This window comes from Lepidochelys kempii, chromosome 11 (genome assembly GCF_965140265.1).
Source record: "Lepidochelys kempii isolate rLepKem1 chromosome 11, rLepKem1.hap2, whole genome shotgun sequence".
In the NCBI taxonomy this organism is placed as follows: Eukaryota; Metazoa; Chordata; order Testudines; family Cheloniidae; genus Lepidochelys; species Lepidochelys kempii.
In genome coordinates this window covers 4,314,341-4,335,135 of record NC_133266.1, presented here as the reverse complement: position 1 = coordinate 4,335,135, position 20,795 = coordinate 4,314,341, and the positions used below count along the sequence as shown (strand labels likewise).

Genomic DNA, 20,795 nt, shown 5'->3' with positions numbered 1-20,795 from the left:
TCTCCTTTTTCATATATTCCCATGCTGAGCTGCAGACCCTCAGCTGCACCTTGCATCACCTGGTTGTCAAGATCATAGTTTCCTATTTGACTGTAAATTCTTCTTTTTAATTATATTTAAGATATTTTATTATTACTGCTTTTTATGGACTCATTTTTCTCTCTGTAATTAGACATTGTCAGCTTGGTTTTAGCTTAACCCCATGGACTTCAAGGACAAATGCGGCTAATGGTTAGAATTTCTTTCCTATCACATGGCAGTTCTCCATAAACAAGCTCATTCTTCCTGACCAGTCCTCCATAGCTGTGCTACTGAGTGGTTACCTTGAAGATTCATGATAGGGCCAACAAGGGCACTTTGCCAGTTCAAGAAGATAAAGAACTGCTGGACAGGAAAATAATTTGGCCAAATAAAGCCAGCTCACCTCCCTGACCTCTTGTCATTGTTCTATGCTTCAAATCCCATCTGTCTGTCTCTCTATAAAAATGTCAAGCTGTCTCTTAAGCTCATTAATACTGTACTAGCTGCTTCAATGTGGCCTCACTTTGCAACTTCATCTCTCTGTTTACTACTCTTTAATGCTCTGCCAGCATACCCAGTTTACTCATAATACTAATAGTTGGCATTTATATACTGCCTTTCATCTGAGGTTCTCAAAGTATTTTACAAACAAGCAATGAAGCTTCACATTCGGGGACCCTTTCCCTTCACGGGGCTCAGTGCCCAGGCTCCAGCACGAGCCTGACCGTCTACATGGCAATTTTATAGCTACCCGAGCCCCACCCAGCTGACCAGGGCAAGCTGTGGGTGTTTGATTGCAGTGTAAACATAGCCCAAGAGTCCAGGTTGGCAATCATGCTGCTCTATCCACTTGACCTGGGAGCAAAATCCAGGTGTCCTGACTCCAATTCCCATGCTGTAACTAATAAGAAACATACAGAACCATACACAGAATGCAAGAGTCCTGTCTATAAAGGTATGTCTACACAACAAAGAAAAGCCCATGGCTGCTCCCGGCCAGCCACCGGTTTTTCTTTGCTGTGTAGTCATATGCCTACACTGTGAAAAAGGTGTGTTCTTAACTCAAGTTAGCGAACCCTCATTAGCTGACTCAGGTTAACATAGCAGTGAAGACATGGCCACTTGGCTTTTAGCTAGGGATAGCAGCTGGAGTTAAGTAGCCCATTGTGGAGAGCACAGAAATATGAACTCCAGTTAGCAGAGGTGAGATGTGAACAATTTCTCAGGCATAGAGGAACTGTCATAGAATCATAGAATCATAGAATATCAGGGTTGGAAGGGACCCCAGAAGGTCATCTAGTCCAACCCCCTGCTCAAAGCAGGACCAATTCCCAGTTAAATCATCCCAGCCAGGGCTTTGTCAAGCCTGACCTTAAAAACCTCTAAGGAAGGAGATTCTACCACCTCCCTAGGTAACGCATTCCAGTGTTTCACCACCCTCTTAGTGAAAAAGTTTTTCCTAATATCCAATCTAAACCTCCCCCACTGCAACTTGAGACCATTACTCCTCATTCTCTCATCTGCTACCATTGAGAACAGTCTAGAGCCATCCTCTTTGGAACCCCCTTTCAGGTAGTTGAAAGCAGCTATCAAATCCCCCCTCATTCTTCTCTTCTGCAGGCTAAACAATCCCAGCTCCCTCAGCCTCTCCTCATAACTCATGTGTTCCAGTCCCCTAATCATTTTTGTTGCCCTTCGCTGGACTCTCTCCAATTTATCCACATCCTTCTTGAAGTGTGGGGCCCAAAACTGGACACAGTACTCCAGATGAGGCCTCACCAATGTCGAATAGAGGGGAACGATCACGTCCCTCGATCTGCTCGCTATGCCCCTACTTATACATCCCAAAATGCCATTGGCCTTCTTGGCAACAAGGGCACACTGCTGACTCATATCCAGCTTCTCGTCCACTGTCACCCCTAGGTCCTTTTCTGCAGAACTGCTGCCTAGCCATTCGGTCCCTAGTCTGTAGCTGTGCATTGGGTTCTTCCGTCCTAAGTGCAGGACCCTGCACTTATCCTTATTGAACCTCATCAGATTCCTTTTGGCCCAATCTTCCAATTGGTCTAGGTCCTTCTGTATCCTATCCCTCCCCTCCAGCGTATCTACCACTCCTCCCAGTTTAGTATCATCCGCAAATTTGCTGAGAGTGCAATCCACACCATCCTCCAGATCATTTATGAAGATATTGAATAAAACCGGCCCCAGGACCGACCCTTGGGGCACTCCACTTGATACCGGCTGCCAACTAGACATGGAGCCATTGATCACTACCCGTTGAGCCCGACAATTTAGCCAGCTTTCTACCCACCTTATAGTGCATTCATCCAGCCCATACTTCCTTAACTTGCTGACAAGAATACTATGGGAGACCGTGTCAAAAGCTTTGCTAAAGTCAAGAAACAATACATCCACTGCTTTCCCTTCATCCACAGAACCAGTAATCTCATCATAAAAGGCGATTAGATTAGTCAGGCATGACCTTCCCTTGGTGAATCCATGCTGGCTGTTCCTGATCACTTTCCTCTCATGCAAGTGCTTCAGGATTGATTCTTTGAGGACCTGCTCCATGATTTTTCCAGGGACTGAGGTGAGGCTGACTGGCCTGTAGTTCCCAGGATCTTCCTTCTTCCCTTTTTTAAAGATTGGCACTACATTAGCCTTTTTCCAGTCATCCGGGACTTCCCCGGTTCGCCACGAGTTTTCAAAGATAATGGCCAGTGGCTCTGCAATCACAGCCGCCAATTCCTACAGCACTCTCGGATGCAACTCGTCCGGCCCCATGGACTTGTGCACGTCCAGCTTTTCTAAATAGTCCCTAACCGCCTCTATCTCCACAGAGGGCTGGCCATCTCTTCCGCATTTTGTGATGCCCAGCGCAGCAGTCTGGGAGCTGACCTTGTTAGTGAAAACAGAGGCAAAAAAAGCATTGAGTACATTAGCTTTTTCCACATCCTCTGTCACTAGGTTGCCTCCCTCATTCAGTAAGGGGCCCACACTTTCCTTGGCTTTCTTCTTGTTGCCAACATACCTGAAGAAACCCTTCTTGTTACTCTTGACATCTCTGGCTAGCTGCAGCTCCAGGTGCGATTTGGCCCTCCTGATAACATTCCTACATGCCCGAGCAATATTTTTATACTCTTCCCTGGTCATATGTCCAACCTTCCACTTCTTGTAAGCTTCTTTTTTATGTTTAAGATCCGCTAGGATTTCACCATTAAGCCAAGTTGGTCGCCTGCCATATTTACTATTCTTTCGACTCATCGGGATGGTTTGTCCCTGTAACCTCAACAGGGATTCCTTGAAATACAGCCAGCTCTCCTGGACTCCTTTCCCCTTCAAGTTAGTCCCCCAGGGGATCCTGGCCATCCGTTCCCTGAGGGAGTCGAAGTCTGCTTTCCTGAAGTCCAGGGTCCGTATCCTGCTGCTTACCTTTGTTCCCTGCGTCAGGATCCTGAACTCAACCAACTCATGGTCACTGCCTCCCAGATTCCCATCCACTTTTGCTTCCCCCACTAATTCTACCCGGTTTGTGAGCAGCAGGTCAAGAAAAGCACCCCCCCTAGTTGGCTCCTCTAGCACTTGCGCCAGGAAATTGTCCCCTACGCTTTCCAAAAACTTCCTGGATTGTCTATGCACCGCTGTATTGCTCTCCCAGCAGATATCAGGAAAATTAAAGTCACCCATGAGAATCAGGGCATGCGATCTAGTAGCTTCCGTGAGCTGCCGGAAGAAAGCCTCATCCACCTCATCCCCCTGGTCCGGTGGTCTATAGCAGACTCCCACCACTACATCACTCTTGTTGCACACACTTCTAAACTTAATCCAGAGACACTCAGGTTTTTCTGCAGTTTCGTACCGGAGCTCTGAGCAGTCATACTGCTGCCTTACATACAGTGCTACTCCCCCACCTTTTCTGCCCTGCCTGTCCTTCCTGAACAGTTTATAACCATCCATGACAGTACTCCAGTCATATGAGTTATCCCACCAAGTCTCTGTTATTCCGATCACGTCATAGTTCCTTGACATCACCAGGACCTCCAGTTCTCCCTGCTTGTTTCCAAGGCTTTGTGCATTTGTATATAAGCACTTGAGATAACCTGTTGATCGCCCCTCATTGCCAGTATGAGGCAGGAGCCCTCCCCTCACAGACATTCCTGCCTGTGCTGCCTCCCGGTATCCCGCTTTCCCACTTACCTCAGGGCTTTGGTCTCCTTCCCCCGGTGAACCTAGTTTAAAGCCCTCCTCACTAGGTTAGCCAGCCTGCTGGCAAAGATGCTCTTCCCTCTCTTCGTAAGATGGAGCCCGTCTCTACCCAGCACTCCTTATGAGGAGTGTCTTATGACTGTCTTATGAGGGAAGACCGAAAGAGCTACATTTGGGTGGGAGACATAGCAACCTTACAAATGCTCAGAGAATGCAAACGCTAAGAAGAAAGATGAATTATTTGGTTGGGCGGGGAAGTAACCAGGAGTAGCAGGAGAGATTTAGGAACAGGAGTGTTCAAGGTGAGTATAACTGAAAATCTTCGTGAGGGTGAGCTCTATTAGAAAGTGCTACAGCCTTCAAAGGGAACAGCTATGAAGCCCCATCGTGTGCTGCATCATGTGCTGTATCAGTCAGGGAGGTGGTCGAGGCCTTTTCCATCTTGAATTTGCCACATCTTCTGTGCCACCGGAGAACTCTAGCACTATCAGCTGGCCCATATCATCAACACTGAAGGAGCACCTCCCCCAGACCAAGTTGTGGGGGGACAGAACCCAGAAGCCAATGTCCTGGCAGCTGCAAGAGCTATTGTCTTTCACCCCAGTATGCTTCTGATCCCCTTAAATATACCCACAAGCTCAGCTACACACACAAGCACACCACTGCTCACATTAGCAAATAATCTCTGGAGTGGAACTGTACTGTATGCTTGGTGGAAACCCAGGAGCCTGTATCTTCCGCTGCGTTCCTCTAAGTTTACCGTGACAATAATATCTTTTGAAGAGCTCCAGCCGTCTAGTTCCCTTTGCCACTTACCAATCCAGGCTGGCTGCCTCTAATCAACGTTCTTTCTCTCATTAAATCTCGCCCAATTGTTTCTGATACTCTCCCCACAATTTACACTCAAGCTATTTATGCTTGGTCTATAATTGCTTCCCCTATCACATGGCTCTTCTACTTTAGGCTTGCTGGAATGATCGCGGAGCTTGGTAGGCTCCAAGAATCTCAGCTGTCATCAGCCAAGCTCCTAAAAATGCCAATTAGCCCTAACTTCTAGCCTTTTCCCATTAACTTCTTCAGTGCCAGACTGCCCCAGCCAATGCTGTTTGAATGACAAGCATCCCCGGCAAGGTTGGATTCAATTGGTACATCAATTATCATTGTGTGTGGGAATACGAGCCACAGTGACTGTTCTGGATACTGCTCTGTAGGTGTTCCCACTCATCCTTTATTTTCCGAACTCATCACTTTCAGAAACATTCACCTGCTGGGCTGAAATTTTCCAAGCGTGGTCTTTGCAAAAAGGGTTCAGCAATTTTTGAATAGGAGAGTGGTGAGGGGGGACCTTTTCCCATTATTGAAAGCAACGTAACAGTTTTCAAACAACTCTCCAGCCAAACTAACTGGGAGGTAAAAAAGCTGAAATTTGCAGGGAAACAGCCCTCCCCGAGAAGAAGGGCTGTGAATCTTTAAATCATGCTTTGAGGACTTCAGTAACTCAGCCAGAGGCTAGGGGTCTATTCCAAGAGGGGGTGGGTGAGGTTCTGTGCCCTGCGATGTGCAGAAGGTCAGACTGGATGATCACGATGGTCCCTGCTGGCCATAAAATCTATGCGTCTGGGAGCATGCTAGTGATCAGTGGGTTTGATTTAATGGAATTGCAACACTTTAAAAATCATAAGCTGCTCACAGATTTTTGCTTCAACCCATGCATACCTCCAAGGGTCTCAGTTCCTCTTCTGTGAACCACTGGACATACACAGGAGAGGCCAGAGAGGAGATCTGTTCCTCCAGACTTTAGGAAGCCAGCAGGAAGGGAAGGAGAGAAGCTATCCTCTTGCACATTTTCGGAGACCTGTGGAAGTGGCAGAATATAAACCTGGGGAGAATGGCAATGAGGAAGTGCTTATGGGGGGCCTGCAAACTGGTTCCAGTTGGGCTGGCTTGTGGCAAACCAACAAACCACGGCTATTATTTGCAGGCTTCATCTTGTGCTATCAAATCTAAGATTTCATTTACTAGAAATTCTGTTCTTAGCCCTCATGGTTGTGAAGAAAAATCTTCAAACCATAGACTGATGCCGTGATGTCAGCCCAAGGCTCCAGGCAATGTGAAATGAGAGCTGTCCCCATTTATGTCAATCAGGTGTCAACTCTGAAGCCTAATGATGACCATTTAAATCCCAACCTGGTTAACTCTTCCATAGCGTAAGGATTTGAAGATATTCTTATGGCACAACTGGGTGAGGCTTGGATTGTGGGTAGAGTCTGAGACAGTAGCAGAACCACCCCCTCCTTTTTTTTTTTTTTACTAATCTGACACCTGGCCAAGAGAAGCTTGCTGGAGCCGGTGCAAACGGATCTGGGCTCTACTCGCATGGGTGTAGGGTTTCCGAAGGCATGCACGCCGCAGCCCTCGGACTCACAGGTGAAGAGCTCTGCAACAGAGAGGGCTTTGTGTTTACACCAGAGCCTCCTGTGAACTGTCTCTCCAGCTGCTGAGACCGGTGCCCTGGCACCAACTGCTGCCCACAGACCTCATCAATTGCATGGGACACGATGTGCAACTGACAGCTGGCCAAAGAGATCCCGATTTTGAATGATTTTTCCTTTATCAAGAAAACCCTGGGAAACGCCATCAAGAAAATTGTATTAAGAAACTGTTGAGGCTGATTAGTCCTGCACTTCACTCGAGGCAGGAATTGTCTTTGCTTCATTTGTTTGTACGGTGCCTTGCGTGCTAGACCCTAATCTCTGATTGAAGCCTCTAGACGCTACTGCAGAATTAAAACAAAACCTGCATGGCAGTCAGAAGTACACATAGCCTTAACTCTGCCCCTTGTGCAAATCCATTATAAGAAAGCCCCAGTGAAGTCTAGAAGGGAGTGAAAGATGGACCCAAAATGTCACTTCCTCCTTTATACTTAGAGTGTGACTTTCCCTGCAATTCCTCCAAGTAAGCTCCCTGTGGAACTGAACATCTCCATGAATATACATCCTTAACATGAGTAAACATGAAAGTGAAATTGACAAAAAGATCAGACAGTATCCTTTAATTTATGGTAATACCCAACCCAAAGTGGAGATTTTAGGCAAATGATATATTTTTTAAAGTTCTACAAACTAGTGTGTCTTTTTTGCTGCTGCTGTTGTTAAGCATGGCCCATTACCTCAGAACATATCCTGCAAAATATTTCCCTAAGCTAAGGAGAACCTTGATTTTACAGACACCAATCTTACGAACAGCCAGTTGTACAAACTATTTTTCCCCGATGGGATAAAAAAAAATCATATAACAAAAGTGATGTCAATGAAGAACAAATCAATTTCCCTTCATATTCTGATTCCTTCAGTGCATTGGAATCTGCTTTGCAGGGGTTTAAAGGACAAGAAGAAAGCAATGTGGTGAACTGTAACTTATGCACCACACCTACAGTCATTTTGAGATGTTCATTTTTTTTGAACTTTTTGATTTTATGAACTCCTCACTCCCTGATTAGTTCATAAAATAGGAGTTCTGCTATACATGAAACCTTTTGTCTTGAAGTGTAGATCCAGGACAGGATCAAGGTTTGCAATCCACGGGAGGCATTAAATGCAGTCCAAGAGTTCTGCCCTGTGCTCTCTAGGCATCCTTCTCTTTAATACTGGGATGCATGCCACAGAGACCGTATGTCTTATTAAGCACAGAGATATTTGTGTGAGACACTGACAAACAGGCAGACAAAGCTGGGATAATTGGGGCTGTGTAGGAGGAAGTGATAAGAAATAAGAATGGACAAGAAGGGAAAAGCAGAGCTGTTTGAACTTGATGTGGTGAAAGATGGGGAGAGCCAGTGGACAGATTCATCACTGGGGGGTGATGCCATCAGAGTGATGGGCAAGGAAGATGATCGTAATAGCTGTGTTTTGAATGGACCAGAGCTGGGTGATGTAAGTGTTAGGGAAGCTGGAGAGGAGGAGGTCTCAGTAATCAAGACAGGAGATGAGGAGGATCTGGACAAGCGTTCTGATTGTCTAGACAGGAAGGAAAGAAATAGAGTAGAAAAAAGCCTGGAGGGGTGGGCAAGAAAGAGGGAGATGAAGATGATACTCAGGTTAATGGCCTGAGTGACTGAGAGGATGGAAGAGCTGTCAACAGTGCTAAAGAAAGGGAGAGGAAAGAGAGTAGGGGAGGACAAATCAAGAGTTCAGTTCTGGCCCCGTTCAGTTTAAGCTGATGGCAAGACATCCAAGGAGATGTCCAGAAGCCAGCAGTGGTGTGGGACTGCCTGGAGGGAGGCAGGCCAAGAGCTGAAAGGCAGATCTGTGAATCACTGGCCTAAAGAAACCGTGTGACTGGATGAGATCACTCTGAGACAGTGTCAAGGGAGAAGAGGAAGGCACCAAAGAAGGAACTGTGTTGTGCGACCCCAGTGGAGGAGCAATCGGAGAGGAGAAGAGGAAGGAGCCACAAAATCCAGGGATGGGGAGACGAGGGACAGGCCATTTCAAGACGGGTGTAGGCCATTTCAAGAGGGGAGTATGCTAATCAGCATCAAAAGCCACCAAGACGTCAAAGAGGATAGAAATTGCATAGAGATCCAGGGAATTGTCAGGAACCAGTCAAGCAACAGCAGCTTTCTAAGGACAAAATCTTGAGATACCAAGCCCCTTAACCTCCCCGTGAAGCCATTATGGGTGTGCAGCATCCTTCTGGAGGCACTTTATAGCCGGCAGGACTTGGTCCTAGCCCCTTGCCCCTACACCAGGATAAAAATGCAAGCTTTATGCACACATTTCAAAGACTTTGTGTAGCATGCACTGTGAACACTTCGGGGAATATAATTTCATGTACTTTAACTGTTATGACTCACACTACTGTTGTCAGAGCCAAGTGCATTACTCCTAGACCAGGGCCATCCTCGAGTGGAGCAGTGCAAGCATCAGCAGAGGCAAAAAGCTATGAAGCCGCGTGCCTCTTCACGAGAATCGGCAGACACTTGACAGAAGGATGAAATGCAATTACGTATCAGTTGTACTAAGTGAACATTGCAAGGAGAAGGTGACATCTTGCTAAAAATAACAAACAAGGAAGATATAGATGCAAACAACTTGAGCAACATGTTTTGTGCTGTCACTAACTGACATCAACCACAAGTGCAACCTGCGGAACTTGTTGCCCAGGGCATTGTGATGGCCAGAACTGTAACTCGGTTCACAAAAGAATGAGAGAAGCTCCTGGAGGAGAGGTCCATCAATGGCTCTTAGCCAAGATGGGCAGGGATGCAACCCCAGGCTCTGCGTGTCCCTAAACCTCTACCTGCTAGAAGCTGGGACAACAGGGGATGGATCACTCAATAATTGCCCTGGTCTGTTCATTCCCTCTGAATCCTCTGGTACTGGCCACTGTTGGAAGACATGATACTGGGCTGGACGGACCATTGGACTGATCCAGTGCGGCCATTCTCGTGTTAATCATGGCTTGAAATGTCTGTCCAAGTGCAGTGACATAAACACAGACAAGTTCCTAGCTGAAGCCTTCTGTGTGTGGGAAGGTGAAGGAGAACAAAGATTGCCGATTTACTGATGAAGGTAGCTATGGGCATCACAAGCAAAGGGATAGGCTCCAAGGTCTCAGCAGCCTGAGAACGTGGAAGCCCTGTCACCTAGGGCATTTAAAAGTCAACTTGACAAATTTCCGTTTCTACTATTTATAGGAGACCACAGCTATGCATAGCATGGTAATAAACATGCATGATCAGGTCCCTGCTACAAGGGCGCTGACTATCCAGAGCAGGGGTGGGCAACTTTAAGGGTATAGAGGGCCACAAAATCCACTAAAACCCTTTGGTGGGCCACAGAGAAGAACAACTTTTAAGCTTGAGCTGGCGCAGTCTTCCCCATCAATCCGGACGCCAACTCTGCCCCACGCCACCTAGCTCCACTTACTGCCCCCCGCCACCATTAGCTGATTGTTTCAGAGCTGAAAGCCAATCAGGTTCTTCCCCCCTCCGCCCCGCAGCAGAGCCAATGGAAAGGAAGTAACAAGAGCTGAGTTGTGTGGGACAGAGCCAGAGCCTGTGTCCATGGAGAACCCGGTGCATGGCAGAGCCTGTGTCCATAGGGGAAAAGAGCAGAGGCAGAGACTGGGAGCAGCAAAACCCCATGCGCCAGGTGGCAACACCACTCAACTTTGGCCTGGCCACCCCTTCATCATGTGAGCAGGGGAGGGGCTCTGCCATCACACCACTCAGCTCTGGTTACTGCCTCCCCATTGGCAGAGGTGTGTCCCAACCTGCCCACAGCCAGGGTGTGGCTGGCCACAGTCAGATTGGCTGTGGGAGCTAGGAGCCAATGGGAAGGCAGTAGCCGGAGCCAGGTGGTGTAGAGCAGATCCCCTCCCCTGCATGTCTGATGGAGAGGTTGTTGAGCCAATGGGTGGAACTGCAACATGGCACAATGGCTCCTGCTCCCAGTCCCAGGCTCCACTTCATGCCCCCTGCAATCTCCTTCACTCTGAGCACTGTGCTTGGTGCTCAGATTTAGGTGGGCCTGGGTGCTAGGCCCACTGGTATCTATGCACCTGCTCAGCCCCAACAAAGAATATTTTCACCATCGCCTCTGAGCGGGCCAAATGAAATGACCTGGCAGGCCAAATGCAGTCCCTGGGCCACCAGTTGCCCATTCCTGATCTGGAGATTGATCCAGCTGCCACTGAAGTCAAGAGAAACAGGGTCTAACCCTAAACTAAGGTCAAATTCTGAACTCTTTTCAGTTTATATTTGGCTCTTACTCAGGCACTGAAACCAAAGGGAATTCTGCCCAAGCAAGGAATTTGGGAGTTCACCCTGGGACAGGTACAGTTATTCCAGGCAATTGATGATAATGATCAGGTGTAAGGGCAGGAGCAGACAGCTGCAGAGCAGATCCTGAAGGGCAGAGATATGAACTGGATGACCCAAGAAATCTTTTCCATCTCTGACTTCTGGGAGTCTAAATCCACAAACCCAAATCCAGATAGATGATGCCAACAACCCTAAGCTTCATTTGAACAGAAATGGCTCTTTTCCAGGGAATATTACTCTTGTTACCACCAAGAAAATGAATCATGTAGAAACACGCAGATGAAAAGAATATGGACTGGAGACCCGAGCTGGGAACACTGTGGTTATATGACTCAACACATTAGCTACCAAAACACAGATGTTCGGGTCACTTTCAGCACAAAGTTAGAAAACAGTGCTTTCTCTGCTCCTTCACAAAGTTTAATATTCCTTCCTAGAATGTTATTATTCATTATGATAACTCTATTGCCCAATCCCTATTTGAATCTTGTTACATTCTTAGCCTCAGTGACTTCCTGTGGTCGTGAGTTCCACAGTTTAGTCACCCATTATGTGAAAAAAAATTCCTTTTATCACTTTTTAATTTTCCACCTTTTAATTGCATTGACTGTCCCCTTGTTCTTGTGTTAACCATTTGATCTGAATCCAAACGGCCCTGAAATCCAGGGGGGCTGGATACAGTGTTCCACTTTCAGACCATCTCTAATCAGTACTGACCTAAATTCCTACTACTCGCCTAGACGTGAAAGAGTCCATATCCTGTTCTTCAATCCCACTTAGCCAACCCCAGTCTCATTTCTATTTACTTTTCAAATCTCTTTCTCTCTCTCTAAAGCACTTTCCCTGGAAGAAGCACAAAGTACAACTAAGCTGAGAAAAGATAAACAAGTGGAGAGTGCCAGCTAGAAAATATATGTAGCCATGAATCATTTGCAGGACCATTTGTAAGAAACCACACTGATTTCCAAGTCTGATATAGGTTTGATTTTCTTTCTAATGATGTTCCTTTCTTTATAATGAACACCAAAATTGGGACTCTAACCACAGAGGGATTGTTTACCCACTGTTACATGTGCAATCACACAACCCACTGATTTGAATGAGGCTTTTTATTCTATCCACATTTTTTTGCTGGCCTGCTTGGCTTGCCTCCAGTTTAGATCCACACCTATGAAACATCGAGGAACGTTTGTCACAGTGAAGCTCATCTTTAGTTTCTATCTCTGGGAGAACTTTGCCAGTGAGCCAGGCAATGCTCTGCAAAACAGAGCACATAAAGCAAAACAGAAGAAAATATGCAAAGACCCTTCCCTCCCACCCGCTACCCCTCATGCTCACATTTTATGGTTCACAGCTTCAAAATTAATTGATGCAATGGCCCAGAGTCTCTACTCAGTTAAACCAGTGAAAATCAGAATAACTCCCTGAAAGTTGATGGAATAGCCAAGATCAGAAGCCGGCCTGATAGATTTTACAATTTAAGCCATACCTTTCAGTAAAAGCAATCACCTGTTCTGACAGCTAGCCTTGGTTATAATAAACAGTCCCCTTCCAGGATCAGAATTTGTTACTTTGACATTTTATTCACCTGGTCATCTAATCCACGCTTTTCTTTGTATTAGTGGTTGCTTTCAACTAACCATCAAGTATCAAAACATTTTTTACAATAAAGAGCTTTTCTCCTTACTAAATTCCCCCAACATAGTTTTAAATAAAACAATCAGCTTATACATAAGAACCACAACCACACAAGGAGCTTAAGATACAAGTAACTCAGTGCCTGAGGCCTCTCACACGTTGGACCATCGTAAATTTAAAGTGAAAATCCCCACAGACTTTGTTTTGCGTTAGATGTTGCATAAAACCTACTTGAGAAGCCAGATTAGTAAGGAACTTTGTTGGTGTTGTCATATTTAAACAAAGAAAATAAAAATGGGATTAAAACATCTTTTGGAGTCTCACCATAACTTTGTGTAAATAGGCCTAGAATGCCTAAAAGTCCATTTATAATGATGATTTTGTTCCCAACAAACCATAAAGCGTAAAGCAGCCTCGCAAAAGTCTATTTGCCCATTCCTCTCTAGGGCAGCTGGCTTCAGATTTTTGTTCATTTTGATCATTGTCATCATTTGTCACCTGGCAATTAAATTTTGTGCCCAGGCTGGTAAAATTACATGCAAGGTTGGTATAATATCATGTGCGTTCATCACTGTTGTAGCTCTAAGAGGCCAAATCTTGAAAGAACCTTGCTGAGTTGTTATACAGGCAAATCAATAGGTGTTTACCTGAATCAAGACTGAACAAAAACTGGATAAGGCCTCAGGATTTGGCCCAAGGGGAGTTTTAACAGAATAAGGACTGAATAAAAACAGAGGAGCCAGCTCAGATCTCAGTCATACTGGTACAACTCCGGAGTATCTCCATTGACTTCAAAGAGTTAGTCTGAATTTATACCGGTGAAACTGGGGTTAGAACCTGGTTCTGGGTTAAAAACTTCAGGATTTGGCCCAATAAATATGGGCCACATTCTGATAATCTCATTCATAATGAACCGTGCCTTACTCCACAAGTAATCCCACTGAAGAAAATGAGATTACTTGTAGAATAAGGTGTAAGGATGGCAGACTCCAGCCCTAAGTAGCCTTATTATAACAAAGTCAGAGGATTTGAGAAGCAAAAGGAGAGAGTAGTGACAGAACTTTATTACCTGCAGGTCACATCTGCTCACTTTTTCCCTTTGATAGACTGGCTGATGGTCAGCAAATAGCCTCACATTTAAAATGCAGCATAGATTTTGAAGTGTAAAAATAAGCATCCAATTATTTTAAAGGATTCCTGTTCCCCAAGGTAGCCAGTCACCTGGCTTTTTACTCTACTTAGAATCTATTTGCTCACACACACAAACAAGAGCCTCACAGACGTCACCTTTCCTGAGTCTGGGCAGAATGATCAGTAGTGTAGATAGTACTATAAAGGTGAAAAAAGCTAAAATATACAGGCAGCTAGCTGAACATATCTTCAACTGTGCTGCTTTTAAAAGAGATGAAAAAAATAAAATAAGCCAGACATAAACTGCCTCTGGAAATGGTGAGTGATATGTTTTTTTTTTTTTTTTTACTCCTCTAAAAGCATGTTGTGAAAAGTGCATCTTCAGCTATCAATCAAATACATAAGCCATTCCAAAGGGCTATGTCCCATTGGCCCTCCAACTCTGATCTAAGAGACCTATAGGTATGAAGAGGGCTCATTCTGCCGGACTGTGCTATGCAGATGGGTTGCTGTAGGAACATAACTAATCTTCAGGAAAGATAGGGACGTACACTGGGATGGGTCAGGTCCCCTCAACGCCGAACATCCTACTTATGAGAGACACAAATGAGCGTACCACCAGAGGATGCAAGATGCTGGCACCTTTACTAGGCGTGGCAGGACATGGATCACAATACTTTCACCCTAAGCACAGCCACATGGCACTGGGTTACTATACCAGAGGCAGACCTACCAAAATAGGAAGCAGAGAATGGGGCAAAATCTGGTTTAACTGAACTTCGGTTTTGATCTACCATCTTACAGACCCAAAGATCTTTGCCTTACAGCCAGATCCTGCAACTCATGCGAGTAGAGCTTACATGGCAGTCAGTGAGACTATTCTGGTGAGTCAAGACTACTTGCATGTTAGGGCTGAAGGATCAAGCCTCAGGTCTGTAATCTTTCCTGCTGCGTTTAACTGTTTTAGACTAAGTGTGAATTTTACCCATGTACTAAATGCACCAAACGTACTAGGCTAAAATACTTGATCTACTTTTAATCATTTGTAGTTTGGAGAAAATGGTGTGAAAAAAATGTCACATTTTATTTTTGATTACCGTGTATTTTTTCCCATATTGTGCAGCACCCTAGATATTTTGGTGGAGAGAAACTTCTTTGGCCTACTATTAACCTGTCCCAAGGAATGTTTTTAGGTCGCACTCTTAGCACGTATAATCTCGCACCATTGCTTTATTCAAAGTTTAGCGTAGTCCTGACCAATAGCGGTTTTGAAACTGTGGGCGGGGGCGCAGGATAATCTGCAGACTATTTGGTAGCATTCCACGGGGAGCTGGCTGGTCACGTGGTGTTGATTCCTGCTGTGTATTTACAGCCACTAAATTGTGTTTTAAAAAGCTAACAATGCATTTCATACTTTCTTACTGTCACTTTTCCTCATAAGCAATTGCTATTGTTGCCCCAGGGATTTTATATGATTGCAAATGGGGGAAGGGGGGAGATGTCCGCAGGCAGACAAATAATCTCTTTATTAAGACGTCCACACTGTCAAAAAAAGTTTGAGAATTCCTGCCATGCAGTATAAAATGGCTCAGGACATCTCTACTAAGGAATCTCTAGGAAGTCATTGCTCTCTAACCATCTGCCCCTTAAAACTGCTCCTGTGTAATGAATGTCAACTTTGCTTTTTTAGTTTTAAGTCTTGGAAGTGACTGTTAAACCCTAATAGGATTTAACGCAATGGAGATCTTTTCCTATAATTTTCCTCTGGGTGTTCTTTGAGTCATTATCCATTTATAGATAGTGGTGGAGTAATTAAACAGATCCAGGCATCTTTCAAATGTTGAAGGGTATTTTTAATTAAGGAAAAAGAAAAGGAGTACTTGTGGCACCTTAGAGAGGAACAAGTCCTCCTTTTCTTTTTGTGGATACAGACTAACACGGCTGCTACTCTGAAACCTTTAATTAAGGAGAAGTTAAGGTGAGACTTTGATTATACACAATCCTTCTAGCACAGATAAAGCCATGACATTCAAAGTTTTACCCGATATATAAAATATTCTCTCTGACTCTGTAGGGAAGCCTTCAGGCCATGGCCCCAGACCTGACATTTCTCTTTTAAAAAGTCCTAGGCCAAGCTGCAAACCACAAAATCAACAAAAGTAGCACTTGCCAATCCAGAGACAAATCAAAGAGTTATCCAGTATGCCTGGGGATATTCTGATATAACTCAAATGCAACATCTGAGCATCTAGGTTTTTAAATGTTCACAGTGTCATTAAACAAAGTTGATACGTATGTATCAGGGCCACACCTCAAAAACCAAGTAAAGAAACCATAAATAATTAGCACTAAGACCATTGCTGCCACCTTCAAAATTGCATCTGGCCCCAAATCCAGTGAATGAGAACCTGACCTAGACTGAGTTAAGCTGCGCTCCTTTTCCAGACCTTTTTCAAGGTATCACCCTTATGTCCATGCAGTAAAACAAAGTCTTTTCATAGCGTGGCTCTGGGCCTGTCTGTGTATCGTGTCTGTGCAGAGTGGGCTGTGAGTTATGTCTGTCTTTTGGTGCCTCCTCTGGGTGGGCGTTGGTGTGGGCATGTGTGGCTGTTTGTGTTTGTGGCCCTGAGTTCTGCGGCCTTGCATGTGTGCGCTGTCTCTGGGTGTGCCTTTGTGTTTCTCCAGGTGAGCAGCTGTGTATGGGGCAGTCCCTCGGCGGGCACACTGGCCTGTGGCGGCTAGTGTGTGTCTCCGCCTTTCCCCTGCCTGCACAAAGCTTCCAAGGCAGAGCAGCTCCAGCTTCCAAAACACCCCCTTGGCCCCAGGCTCACAGCCCAAGAGAAAATCCGCACCACCCTTCTCCAAAGAGCAAGCCCAGCTCACCGGGGAGCAGCGAGGAGCGCTGGGGGCGGGGGTCAGGGACACACACACACACAGGACTCCAGCCCCAGCGCCTGGCTGGGAAGTTGTCTCCCCCCCACCCCACCCAGGCTCGCTCACCTGCTCGGGCCCCTGGAAGCAGATCCTGCAGAGCGGGGTCCTCATGCCGCTGTCCAGGCTGCTGCCCAGCGAGTACCTGTCCTCCGCCTTCCCTTTGCAGAAGTCCTCCGAGGACGCGCTGCTCATGGTGGACGTGGGGGGCTCGCCGGCCGGGCTGCTCCCCTCCTCCTCGGGCGGGCTGGCCGGGCCGCCCCCGCCGGCGGCCGGCGCCCTCCAGGCTCCCCCTCGGCCCCCCGGCAGCGCGGGCAGGGGGCTGCGGCCGGCCGCCGGCGCGCCGGGGCGGGGGGCTCCGCTGTTCATGGGGAGCGGGGGCGAGGGCGGAGGGGGCGCGGGGGGTCTCCGGAGCAGGAAGACTTTCAGGTCATTGAACAGCCTGCGGCAGCGGCACTTGAGGAGGCTCGGGTGGCGCGACATCTGGCTCGGGCTCCGCAATCCGCAGCGGCGGCCCCCGAAGCCGAGCACGCCGGCTGGTGTGAACATGAGCCTTCCCCGTCCGGGCAGGGACGGGCGGGAAAGAGGAGCCAGCCGGGGGGAGCCCAGGAGCCAGGGGGGCTGCTTGGCTGGTGTCTCCCTTCCCGCTCCCCACCCCAAAATGTTGGGTCGTTTTTCTTTCTTTAAAAACAATAATTATTATTAATAATCATAATTAAAAAAATGGATCTGGAGGAAGAGCTGGTTAAAATTCACCGCAACCCGCTGATTGTTAATAAGGATAAAAAATGATCTCTGCCCCTCCCCTCCCCTCCCCCCGCCTTTTTTTTTTTTGTTTTTAACTGGACAAATTCCACAAGTTTGTTTCGAAATAATCCGGTGTTAGAAGTAAACCCTCCGCGGGGGCCGGGGAGGGGAGTTCAGAGAAACGCGGGGGCTCCTGGAAAGTCTTAACTCCTGCACCTGTAACGAACGGGGTCGGGTCTCTCCAGCGGCTGTGGAGAAAGGAGGGAAATATGGTTCTTGCAACAGTATTTGGCATGTCAAGGATTTCCTTTTGCTTCTGACTGTTAGCAGCAGAGTTATTTGAAATGGTACAAGAGGATGTGGCATCAGACGGGAGACACAGCCGGCTAATAAAATGCAAAACTGGGTTTTGTTCTTCTCGTGATCAAAACTGCCTTCGCTGACAAAAGGTCCTTCACATTATTTTGGGGGGACGGGGGTGAAAACACCCTACGTCTGAAACACTGTCCTCACCGGCTCATTCAAATGTTGCTGTTGTTTTCAAAATGTTTCATGATAAATATTAAAAGTCCTGCGAGACACGATTAGCATCCAATGAGTTTATCCCCCAAAGCATTTGGTTGTGTTTTATTTTACCTCCGCCACTCCAGCCGCTGTCTGGACCGCACTCACAAATATGGCAATTGGCGAGGGAGGGGGGAGCTTAGTACTTGCCCAGCTGTTACTCCCCTGGACTAAAAACCCGTAGAAATCGGATCTAGTCTTTGCATGTAATTGACCAGGCAAAGGTGGATCTTACATGGTCACGTCTCCTTTCCCCTTTCACCAAACAGGGACGTCATCAAACGCATTGGCAGCCGGCACAGCCTGCATGGAGGATGGCAGGGACGATTCTCCCTGCAACTGCAGGAATCTCCTTTGACTGTACAGGGCAAGGCTCCTTCCTTTTCCCCGCCACCAAGCCCAGCTTCATTTCCCTCCCCTTCTCTCCTCCTCCTCCGGCTGTTGTCCTCTCTCTCACTGGCATTGACATTCAACCATGGCAAGTCTCTCTGGCAAAAAAAAAATATATATATATATATCTCCTCCCCGTCTAAGAACCTCTGATGAAACACAATGCGCCAGACACACGGGGACGCATGGGTTATTTTGCCTGCAGCTCCTACCGTGTTGGCAGCAGCGAACTGCCTCTCTCATCAGCCTCCTCTCAGCTCTCCCATCCGGCTTGCAGTGATGATGCTGCTGTTGCTACCTCCCTTGGATGCAATGGGGAAGGAGGCGTGTGTGCAGGGCAAATGGGGGCTCTGAGGAGGGGAGGGGGGCGTAACGTGGGTCTCTCTCCTCCCCTCCCCCCTGGGGGGGGGAAATTAAGAAAAAAGGAAAGAGGAAGGGGGGAGTAAAGGCAAGAATTCAGGCTGCCCCAGCCTTTGGCTCCCCCCCCCCGCCTAGGTTGCCGACCGCTTTCAGTAGACCATTTGGGAAGAAAAAGAGGCGAAAAGATGTTGGTTGGGTGGAAAGTGAGTCTGGGAACCCAACAGCTCCTGGAGCAGCAGCAGGAGGAGGAGGAGGAGGAGGAGAAGGAGGAGGAGAAAAGGGGCTGGCCAGTGCTGCGGCAGTTTCAGCACCACGGGCCTCTGGACAGCTCCCTCCCAGGCCGGGCACGTCAGGCAGCTGGGGGACTGACGCCACCAGCCCAGGGAAGGGAGAGGGAGGAGAGAGACACACAGGGACTGTGCTGCGGGGGGGCGCGGGGCGGGGGGTGGGGGGGTGCAACCGCCTATTGCGTTGGCCTCCGAGCTGCAGGCTGATAAATTATTCGTTCCTGGAGGTATGATGTTGTTATGGTGGGGTTAGCGTTTGCATACAGCCTGTCTGTGAACCTGTCTCGGTTGGGTGTTTTCATGCCGCCTGTGTGTGTGTGTGTGGGGGGGGGGGGACGTCTGCGTGGGGGTGTACAAATGTGTGTGGCTGAATGTCGGCGGGGGGGGGGGGGTCCTGAACGTCTGTGTGAATGCCTGTGTATGAGTGTGTGGGTGGCTGTGTACAAATGTATGTGTGTCTGAACAGCCCCGTGTGTATGCATGCCTGTGTGCATATGGGTGTGAGGGTCTGTGTATGAAACGTGTGGGTATGAATGTCTGTGAGTGTAAGCGTACGACCGTCTGCGTGTATACATGAATGTCTCTGGGTATATGTACGGACACCTGTGTGTGCATGAATGTCTGCGTGTGGATGTGTGTGGATGTATGAATGTGTGGGTGTCTGTGTGAATGTGGGTACAAACGTGTGTGAATGTCTGTCTGTCTATGTGTGTGTGTGTCTGAATGAATGTGTGTGTGCATTAATGTATCTCTGCGTGTCTATCTGTGCCTATGTTTTATGTCAGGTTTCAGAGTAACAGCCGTGTTAGTCTGTATTCGCACAAAGAAAAGGAGGACTTGTGGCACCTTAGAGACTCACACATTTATTTGAGCATGAGCTTTCGTGAGCTACAGCTCACTTCATCGGATGCATGCCGTGGAAACTGCAGCAGGCTTTATATATACACAGAGAATATGAAACAATACCTCCTCCCACCCCACTGTCCTGCAGTGAATTTGTGTGGGGGGGTGGAGGGTGAGAAAACCTGGATTTGTGCTGGAAATGGCCCAACTGATGATCACTTTAGATAAGCTATTACCAGCAGGACAGTGGGGTGGGAGGAGGTATTGTTTCATATTCTCTGTGTATATATAAAGTCTGCTGCAGTTTCCACAGTATGCATCCGATGAAGTGAGCTGTAGCTCACGAAAGCTCATGCTCAAATAAATTGGTTAGTCTCTAAGGTGCCACAAGTACTCCTTTTCTTTTTATGTTTTATGTGTGTCTGCATTTATATGTCTGTGTGTGCTTGTGTCTGTATATACATAGATCCCAAGTGACAGCATTTTAAACTCTGGCTTTCATGAACCCTGCAAAAAACAAAACAAAAACAACTAGTGACACAAGTATGATCACCTTTCAGAAACCAGGAACTACAGAATTAATTCCTTCTAAACAGGAATGAATGAAGACAGTGTAGAATCAGAGTGTTATTAAATAACTAGAAGACCATATGCCTCAAGGTGTGAAGAAATCCATCTTGTCTGGTCTAGTTTTACTTCCGACTAGTATTTCATTCTGTGATGGGACCTATGAAACAATGAGCGGAAACTTTCAGGTGCAGTTGAAGTCAAGATGTATATTATCTGTGACAGATTTATTCTGTAGCAGTTATTTACTTTAGAGAATTTCAAGATGAAAAAATTCCACTGAT

The 20,795-nt window shown here is 46.9% G+C and overlaps 1 protein-coding gene across 1 annotated transcript in view; it reads right to left on the bottom strand.

Moving 5' to 3' along the window:
• The window catches only part of MARCHF4 (membrane associated ring-CH-type finger 4), a 161,658-nt gene extending 144,243 nt beyond the window's left edge, over positions 1-17,415 (bottom strand). Inside the window, exon 1 of the mRNA XM_073305012.1 lies at positions 16,823-17,415. Coding sequence (XP_073161113.1) covers positions 16,823-17,302 — 480 coding nt within the window. The 5' untranslated portion in view covers positions 17,303-17,415. The remainder of the gene's footprint in view (positions 1-16,822) is intronic.
• Between the last annotated feature and the right edge of the window lie 3,380 nt (positions 17,416-20,795).